Here is an 11042-nt window from a genome sequence, read left to right as displayed (position 1 = left end):
TACATCTTGCAGTCTGCACCAGTGTCGTATCCAGGATTTATTTTACGGTAGTGTTACATTTAATAGTCATAGTAGGTGGGGGCTCCGCCTCCAACCCCCCGTAATGCATTATAAAAAGAAAACCATATTATCGATATAAATTATTTTATTAATGAAAATTATTACAGTTAGTAGGTATGTGTAAGTGTTGTATAAAACTTTTTTATTCTAAAATTTATAAAATAAATAAGTAATATACAATAATACTGAATATATAATACCTACTAATACTAAAACAACAACTACAATATAATACATATGATCGATGAGGGTTGTTATAATACCCATATCACCTCCCCCTAAATACGCTTCTGATCTGCATAACAGAGTATGTCATATTGTCATATGTTTTCTATTTTTGATTGCGCGTTCTAATTTTCACGCACACGACGTATACGCAATAGATCACGTGGTCCAATAACAAACGCACACGCGAATGAATCATTATTTCCGCGCAACCGAGTAAACAATACCTACATATAAATTATAATATTGACAATATGACATGTCGACTTACACCTATAAATTGTATCGAATAAGTAATAGTATCTATATATAAGTAAATCATTTATATGTAATAAACGAGTTAATACACTGAGAGGAAAAGTTAAAAACTTAACAAAAAAAAAAAAATTATAATAGGTATATTTAGGTTGAATAAATCAAGAGTTACCTACAATTAATAAGTATCTAAACGTGCGACGATATGCGATAAATACAGATTTTTTCATAGTTACCTAATTCAGAAGTTTTTTTTAGAAGTTTGAAGTATACCTATACAATTTCAATTAACTCAATAATTATATATTTTATAAAAATCATATGGTCGTACTATAATACAAATAAAATAATAATTGCAGGTTGAAAAATTTCGAATTTTTACAACTAATAATAGTAGTTTCATAAAAAAAAATTTATCATTTTTAAAATATTGTATAAAATAATACAAAAAACTCTTGGCCATATTTTTTAAACTTTTAAATGTTACACGATTCGTGCGAGCAGTGTTTTTCCTAGCGGTTTGGCGCGGAAAGCTACGGACCAATGGGAGTACAACACGGTGCCCGACCGGTCGGCCTACAGCCGCGTTTGCCGTTCATTGCTCAGTAGTCGAGCACGAGCACCAGACAGGTGCTTACCAAACGCAGCAGTACAAAACTTCGTTATCATCGTCTTGTATTATCAGTTGTCACGGCGGCGGTGGCAACCGACTCGGTTTCGGTGACCCGCTCAGAGTGTTCAGACACCGTTCGCGTACGCCGCACGTCACACGCACCCCGGATGTGTTATCGTTTGTTCGTCGCGTAGGATGCGATTGGTTTCTTCCGGACCATCACGATTCACGACCAGCCGCCGCGCACATAGGTACGCCCCGTACGTCTAAAGGAGAAAAGTGACTTTTGTCGTCCCCGTTATGGATACGTGGCAAAGGATGCGGCTGAAACTGTACAGCACTTGTCTGTTTTTCTTGGCCTTGGACTGTTCGGTAGTCATGGGTAAGAAGTGCCGCCGAGTACTTCCGAGTGCTGTCCTCGGATACGTCGGCCAATAGGTTTTGTGTGTATTTATTTTTCGTCTGACCCGCAGGTTCCGATGTTGAGAACCATTTGGATATGGGACGCGACTTCTTGGCTCGCGGACAACTTCAAGACGCTTTGTCCCATTATCATGCAGCTGTGGGTAAGTAAATGTGTTGTCTCATCGTCGCACTAAATTCTGAACCTTTTTTGTTAGTGAAATATCGTTGGTGTTCACTGATAATGATTGTTCGTCGGTCCGATTACACTTTTTTCCCTGTTAATCTTTATTTAATACAATTTTTAATAAGACCACTAAAAATACTAAATTTATTTGAATTTAATAGATTCCAATGAAATTATTTTAACTATATTACTTATTTATATTGTTATAGATTTTTAACATTTTTATTTACAATCTCAATTTATTATACTCTGCTTTTATTTTACATACTATAACTTTTTCAAAGTAATTATCTGAATTTTTTTTATTTAATTATTGTAAATAACATTCTCAGCACCTTCAGTTATTTAAACCTGGTACATTCCAAATTTTTTAGTAACTGACAAACTAATATTCTAATTATAGTTATAATTTATACATTTTAATGTTATTACCTATTATAAAATAGGTATAGTTGTCTCGTTTTACAATATAAAAAAAAATTATCTTGCTGAATAATAATATGTAACATTTTTTTTTGCAGAGGGAGATCCAGATAATTATTTAACTTATTTTAAAAGAGGTACAGTTTATTTAGCCCTAGGAAAAGCCAAATTTGCTTTATTAGACTTTGGAAAAGTTCTTGAACTTAAACCGGATTTTACAGCTGTAAGTATAAATAAGATAAATATTGATAATCTTATAGAATCTTAAAAGTTATATTATATTTTTATGTTTTTCATTAGGCACGTTATCAAAGAGGTGTAGTCCTGATGAAACAAGCTTCTATTGAAGATGCAAGAAAAGAATTGTACATGTGGTAAGCATAATTAATACATTTACCATTTAAGCATATTTTTCTATTAAATTTATAAATTTTAAACATTTTAGTATATTGCCAATGGTGATTTTTCACGAGAAGCATACGATTTATATTCAAAACTTGATGGTCTTGCTTACGATATGGAATTAGCTACCTACTATCAAGAGAATAAAGATTATGAAAGTGGTATAAGTTCATTGGATCGTCTTATAGAACATTGTCCTTGGGCTCCTTTATTACGTGAACAACGATCACAGTTGTATTTAAGTTCTGGAAATGTGCAACATGCTATTATGGATTTGCGGACAGCTACTAAACTTCAAGCCGATGATACAGACGGTCATTACAAATTATCGAAAATTTATTACAGTATAGGAGAAGTATCTGAATCTCTAAAGTAATTATTATTTATAATTTGTTATTTATTTCATACTGTATGATCATGTTTAATTATTTTACAGAGAAATTAGAGAGTGTTTAAAATTAGATCCTGATCATAAATTATGTCATACACATTATAAAATTGTTAAAAAAATCGATAGACTGATAGTAGACAGTCAATCAGCAATTAATATCAAAGATTTTTCCAGTAGTATTCAATTTGCAAAAAAGGTAAAATATTTGGTTTAATTAAAATGTTAAGTTTAAGTCCAAGTCCCAAGTTTTGTGGCTTAAGTTTCATGTTAATTGAAGCTTATAAACTTTAAATAAATACTATGAAATATGTATAAATATTAAAAAACCTATGCTGTTAAATTTAATTTATAAATAATTTAATATGAAAGGCATAAATTGAATTTTATGAAGTGTAGTGTACTGAATAAATTTGATTAAGTATAGTATAGTAATTACTCGGTTTTATGATAGGTATCAATTGTTAACAATTTTTTTTCTTATGAATTTGTTTAAGTATTTTTGCCTCTATCCATAAAAAAATTTGTTGTGTTACTAAATTTTAAAAACCATAAGGCTAATTCTTATAAATTTTTAAGTGCTCTAAGATTCTAAATGTTTTAAAGTTTATACAGGTATTTAATTTTTATTATGAATATAATCCTTCAATTATTTTTATTTAAATTATTATACTTAAGTTTAATGTAAAATATTATTAAAATTGTGTTTATATGAAATTAATTAGGATACAAAGTTATAAAATTGAGCGCTTAAATAAACTATTTATTGTGTTTTAGTATCTTGTTTCCTGTGGATAAAAGATGTTAGCTTAAATATTATATAAACATTTCATCTGCCTGTTAAATAATTAAAAATTTTTTTAATCTTAGATATTAGACTTAGATAAAGACACTGAACACATAAGGTTTTTAGCCTTGGAAAAACTTTGCCGCAGTTATCAATATACAGATGAACTATCATTGTCACTGAAGTATTGTAGCGATGCACTAGAAATAAGTCAAACACCAGATCTTTACTGTTTGAGAGCAGAGGGATATATTGCTAACTCAATGTTTGATGAAGGTTAGTAAAATAAATATAATTATTTTCAAATTGTAAAGATTACTAAGCAGTAGTGGCTCAGTGATTAGTATTATTTTGAATTGTATTTGTGTAGTCTCCAAAAAAAAAAAAAAAATCTGATAAGTATATAGTTTTTGAATAACTAACTGGTAGTCAATAAACCAAAATGATTTTCAAATTACCTACATAATAAAACAATTATTGACACTTTATGTGAATAAATGTTTTGCTGATTATTATTTATTAGAAATATTTTTAGGCAAGCAATTTTTAAAAACCATTATTTCAATTTTAAGTATATCTACTGAAACATTTATTTTATCCTAAATATAACGATTCAATTAAGATACTAAATTAAATATTAAAAATTAATTTCAAATTGTATTAGTTCTTGGTATAAAATAAGTTTAAATAATTATATTTATGCGACCCATTATAGGTTATATAAGATGTAATATATCTTATTTACATATTATGCAAACATTAGATATTTTATAATATGTCTGTATAACAGCGTTTTTCAACTTTTTTAGTGTCTCGACTCCCAAAATAGGTATAAAATATGGTCAATCATTTCGAGACCACCCTATCTATATTAATTACAAATTTGTACAATAATATTATCATATCATTAACCAATTAACCAAATGAAATATACCATTTTGAATATCAATTTATAAATACCACGTGTAGTACCTAATTTAAAGTTAAAACTTTTTACAGGTATAAGTATTTTTTTTTATTCATTAAAAAATTTTAAATAAAAAAGTTCATTTTGTCAATTGGGGTTTGTTATTTTTAACTTATGTGACCCCTAGTCACCCCCAGGTCTTGTTAAATGCTGCTATATATATATATGTGATTCTGGGAACATAATAGGTATCTATTTTTCTCAATATACATTAAAGTACCTACAACATTTTTTAGAAAAAGGCTTATTTATGGGGGTGCAGAAGTTCCATGTGCACTCACTAATTGTGCTAACGGTGTTAGTGTTTAAAAAAAAAATGCAATCCTCAACATTATTTGTTCTAAAATATCATATATTCTGTTCTTCCTAACTAAAATTTAGTATGTTGTAAGATGGAGACTTAACTTGTGGTCATACATATGTAAATGATAAATGCATGTATTATTTACTAACATTAGTAAGCACATATTTATTTTTTAATTTCAGCTATTAGAGATTTTGAGCATGCACTTCATATCGATCAGGAGCATAGACAAGCAAATGAAGGATTGAAAAAAGCTAAAAACTTACAAAAACAAGCAGAAAGAAAAGATTATTATAAAATATTAAATGTAAAAAGAACTGCCACTAAACAAGAAATAATTAAAGCGTATAGGTATGTTTATTCATGGTTATTTTCTATTTAAAATGATTAATGGCTGTTATAAAAATATAATATTGTACGTTTTCAGAAAAGCTGCACAACAATGGCATCCAGATAATTTCCAAGGTGAAGCCAAAAAGAATGCAGAGAAAAAGTTCATTGAAATAGCCTCTGCTAAAGAAGTTTTGACTAATCCAGGTAATAAAATAATAGTGTATTATTAAGCCCGGAAGTTCATGCATTAAAAATATCAAAATATGCATTAAATTTTTTTTTTATGTTAAGTTTTTTTAGTTTTTAGCAAAAATAATAGTTAAGAGATTGGGAAAATATGCTCAATTTTATTAATATGAATATTATAATAAATGATGTATTTACTGTGAGAATTTCAATTTACAACAAGGGATTTTTATAAGTTTTCAAATACAAATTAATTGAATGCTTTCACAAATAATAGTTCTACAGATCTGTTATCGGAGTAATCGAGAAAATAATGATTAAGGCTTAATTAAATTAGGCCAGCAGTATAACCAGCTTATCGCCTACCAGGATATAAATTACATAATATTAAATTATTTAAGTACGACTTATAATTTTAAACAGGTTTTTATTTAATGGTAGTAATGTTTTTATAAAGACATATTTTTCAACTAATATATTTTGAAATAATATAGTATATACTAAAAGTCCGACTCAATTATTCTTGATGATTATTAGTACAATAAAAATTAACACAAATAAAATGCAGGAAAATAAAATTTTGTTTTAAATATATACATATTTATGTAAAAGACCTAAAAATATGCAAACTAAAATTTTATTTTTGTACTTATTTGGTTGTGATTTAAATTTGTAGTTCATCCAGCAACTTTTTTGATGCATTCAGAAAAAAAACATGCAAATGCATGAATTTCCGACCCTAATTATTATTTAGTATATTATTTATTTTAAAGTGTAAAATTATAACTATTAATACATTTTGCTTTGTGTAAAATCAGAAAAACGAGAACAATTTGATCGTGGTATTGATCCGCTTGATCCAGAATCCGGGCGTCATCACCAAGACGGTTTCAATCCATTTCAACAGTTCCATCAATTCCACGGAAGCCCTTTTACATTCAAATTCAACTTCAACTAATTCTTATTATGGTACAAAAATAAACATAGGTGCCATAATGAGTTATGTTATCATCCCATTATCTAGGGTTCAAAAGGCTGTGTATGGTAAAATGTAAATAGAGTAATGCATAGAAAATGTCATTGTGTATAACAAAAATCGTATATTAAATTATTGTACATAGTAAATAATAAACAATAACATCTAAATACAATTGTAACATGGTAATTTAGTTAAACTGACATTTTTTTTACAGTTAACATCTTCACACTCTTCAATAACATTGCAATATTTTTTTAAATTAAAAAGATTGATAATTATTTTTAATTATAAAATATTTGTTTTGAGTTTCTTTTTTTATAAATGGTCTGTTGACCTCATTACATAATTATCGTGATATTTGTTCACTATCAATTAGATTAAAATATCAAATAATGTTATTAAAATAAATGTATTTTAAATTATTGTTTTTTTCTATATATCTAAATTCTTATGAACTGTAATTTACTTATTTTTATCTATTGTTACCGAAATAATGTGTCTAGTCCAATTTCAATTCTTAACAATCATTGATGTAATAATATTATTTCCACGCATAAACCAGTCTTCATTGTTATTTCAACATATTTTGTCTATTATAACCTGTAAAATGAGTGTCATCAATATAGGAATGAGAATTTCTTGTTACTTAATATATAAATGTTTTTGATTGATATTATTTAACAATATAACAATTTAATGGAATTTTGCTATGAATTGTCATTGACTCAATAGAAAATTTGATAACTGTTTATTTTAATTTTATACATGAATTGATTGTATACACTGCATATGATATTACTCATTGTATTTGTCTCATTAATGTTGATTTTATTTTATTTCAAATTTAATTGTTTAGATATTTTTATACATCAAAATTACTAAAACTATTTCTCAGCTTCCATGTTATTAATTTTTTTATCATGACAATTTTTGTCCGATAACATTTGATGTGATAAATCATTTCATTATTTATTTGTTACACTATAATAGTAGTTTACAAGTTGTGTCGTATGCTCGTTAAACAAGACTGAAAGTTTTATTTTTTTGCCGATTTTCTCCTTACAAGTTTTATAATTAATTACCTATTACATACACCTCCACATTATTTATGTACTTGCATATTTTAGTAATCTTTTTTGTGTGTTTGTTTAAACTGTGTAATATATTGTAGCTGGTTAATAATTAACATATTCTATAGTATATTATTACTAATTAGGTATATTGCATAGGTATCCTATTGAAACAGGATGAAATAATAAGTCCACACTACCTATCTATGTAGCTGTGAACTCCACACATTGCTTATTATTATTCGTTAAGATTAATTTTATAATATTTTTTTTTACCTTTTGTCTGTCTATAATTTACATATATTTTGTAAATGCAATATTATATTAAACGTTATTAAACACCATTATGCATAATATTTTTGGTAATATTTTTACTTGGTTATATTAGTCTCAATAATATGTATTAAAAAAAATATAGAACACAGACATTTTTTTTTAAAAAATTGATTCTGCTTCAACTCATAATTCATAATATATCTTGTTAACTGGTTCACAATGTTCGATATAAATTTCTAAAATCAATTGCTTTCAGACTTAACTTATCCATTTCCTGAGAATCAATGTTAATAGTGGCAGATTCTATTTTTATTCAGCCATGTGAGGTAAGACTTAAGCTAGTGACGTTTTATTTATTTTTTATTTCCTTAATAGTAATACTAAATGTCCTGAATTATTAAGTAAGATTGCCGATTGGTATTTGTTCTTACAATTATTCGATAAGAAATTCAAATTTATTTTTTGTATCTTTAAAAAAAAAATCTGCACTGATTCTTTTTTCCCGAGCTCTTTCTCTATACAACTATCTATATGTTCTATATAATTAGTACTAATAATAACGCAGTTTCCGGCTTTAACATTTTGATGGGCATGGTCGTATATTAGACATATATTTAAATAAAATATGCCTTTTATTGGATACATTGTCTTCTATATAGAAGTGCCTATTCAATATAAATCCAATGTTAAAAAATAGCTTCACTATAGATACCTATAGATCACTTGTTGAACACAATATTGGTTCTATGTCCTGGAAATACATTTAACTATGAAAAAACAATTGCGACTGTCGGAGAAAAAGAAGTTACATGAGGCCGCTGATTATGAAATCGTAAGATCACAAAGATATACTAGATAGGTATTCATTTATAAAACAGGATGCAAAACTATTAGACGTGCTTGTAAAGTAAGTAATGTTTTATGCAATTAACTTTAAATTTCAAACTTTCAAAGTATCGCACTATCGCAGTACATTTATTAAATTGTAAAAATAAATAATTATTTACCTAATTTATATCAAATATGTCTTTATTCTTATGTTAATAAATTTCTGACAGTCTGATACTTTGACCCAATTTAAGTATTTCGCTAAACAAAATTATCAAGATTGTCTATCAGTATTAAGTAATAGTCATAATAGTTGTAAATGTGTAAGCAAAATATTTTATTTTTACAATATTGCCTATGTATTGTCATTTGTCAGTTGTTAGTCATTGCTTAGACAAGTTAGACATTGAAAATATCGCCTATACCTACAAATGTTAGGAATTTATGATATTATAGCTAAGCATTTACTTTTTAATTTATTATATCTAACTTACATCATCGACGGTACCATAAACATACAAAATATATATTATCCAAGAGGGATATTTTTTTTTATTATTTTTTTTTTACTATAAATCTGAAGCGCTGGTAGGGGGACCAGATTTATAATTTCACCCCTGACCGTTTTTCATACTTTTTATTTAATACATAGTGTGTCTGTTTGGACGTTTAAATTCGGTATGTATATATATATATATATATTGTTGCGATCCAAATGTGTTGAAGGAATATCAACGCGAAATTAATAATACGTACATTTGTTGTAAATATTTACCTAATGATTTCTTCTTTTTTTTTTTAAATACTTTTAAAATATAAAATAGAGTGGTGAGTGCTGGTGTTACGACTAGCCTCTATAACTTTTTTGATATCTTAGGCGAGTGAGTGATGCAGAAATCAGTGTCTGCAGAAGTGTCCAGGTGTCCATAATTGCCAAGCTCTCGTGTCGGTCTCCCTTATGCTTTATTATATAGTTATAAACTATAGGATCATAAAGAGTTTAGAATGATGGTTACAGCCGTGTTATAGGTTATTATTGTTTCAAACTTTCATAATACCGTTTAATATTCAAAACAATTGATATGCTTTCGATTGATTTCAGGTTTTGTTGAAGACGTGTGTTTATGACGTGTTGATGATCTATTATTGTATTTGATACTGGCCTTCATGTATGTTAATTGTTAGGTAGGTGTATATATATTTATATACTGTAGTCAATTGCTATCGATTACATTGGTGAACGTTCGGCTCAGGATTTCCCTTGTTGGAAAGTGTGTTTTTAATTTTTTTATATTAATGTCTTACAATATTATAAGTGTTATACTATTATCTAGTCATCGTGCCTTATTATATTTCGAGAGTTTTTTTTATGTATTATTTACGACGATCGTAACAATACATAAAGATTCCCAATAAACGTAATTAACCGTATTGAAAATAATGTAGTTAGTAATGTTAGTATGTACTTTACAATAATAGTTGTAGTAGTAATTTTTATATGACCAATATTCATACGACGACTATGCTATATACATTCGAATTAAAATAAATATAACACTCAAATGCGTAGAACATCGATACATCACAATATTATGTACGTCATGTGCATTAATCATACTTAGGTATTAGATATATACTTAAATGATAATTTATTTTTAATTTTTATATATTTGTTGACTTTTTAACTTGTATATTTTTTCGTATTTTACAACAGTTGTTTTTTCTATATTGTTTAATAATATTAATATAATCATTTGTTGATTTTTATTAATTATAATGATGTTGCATAATATGTACAATGAAAGATTGCAATTTATTTTTGGTAAATTTAGACTAATATTTCAACTATAGTCTATATCTAATACTTACAAGTTAAACATTTTTCTCAGGTCACATATGACTGCAGCGTATTGAGTATCATCAGTTCCGCCCGAGTCTTGTTTTTCGCTGAGACTGCGTAGTCAATACTAACCCCCTGTAGGCGTAGTGTCGTAGTCGTAGTCATCCTCACCAGTGGCCTAATTGCGGGATTGGGGGGGGGGCGTTTTTAACAATTATTAATTATTATTGATTAAACTGATTTATTATATTTTAAAATTTGCAATTGTGCCTCCACTAAATGCTACTGTACATCACTGAGAACTTTGTGTACGATGTCAGTCTTAAATCACGACGATGTATATAAAAAGGTTTCGTTCGGGTGCGTTTCTATCTCTGTCTGTATGTACAGACGTGTCTTGTAAAAGCACACCAATAAGCTTGTCCAAAGAACTATGAAGTTATGCACATAATAGTTATAACTAGTTTTTGGATTTTAAAGTATATGCTTCTTTTTTTTATGTATGCGATAGGAATAT

General features: G+C 27.5%; 1 protein-coding gene across 1 annotated transcript; it reads left to right on the top strand.

The window, feature by feature from the left end:
• Positions 1 to 1150: 1150 nt before the first annotated feature.
• LOC114131429 (dnaJ homolog subfamily C member 3) lies at positions 1151 to 7937 on the top strand. Its single transcript, XM_050203574.1, is given in 10 exon segments — positions 1151 to 1535; positions 1627 to 1719; positions 2264 to 2388; positions 2466 to 2543; positions 2611 to 2939; positions 3004 to 3154; positions 3826 to 4018; positions 5196 to 5364; positions 5441 to 5550; positions 6351 to 7937. Coding segments are annotated over 10 exon segments (1470 nt in total). The 5' UTR covers positions 1151 to 1453; the 3' UTR covers positions 6491 to 7937.
• The last annotated feature ends 3105 nt before the right edge of the window (positions 7938 to 11042 follow it).

The sequence above is a fragment of the Aphis gossypii genome, chromosome 3, assembly GCF_020184175.1.
Source record: "Aphis gossypii isolate Hap1 chromosome 3, ASM2018417v2, whole genome shotgun sequence".
Taxonomy (NCBI): Eukaryota; Metazoa; Arthropoda; class Insecta; order Hemiptera; family Aphididae; genus Aphis; species Aphis gossypii.
Note: the sequence above shows the minus strand (reverse complement) of the source record. Positions and strands in the feature narration are given on the sequence as shown.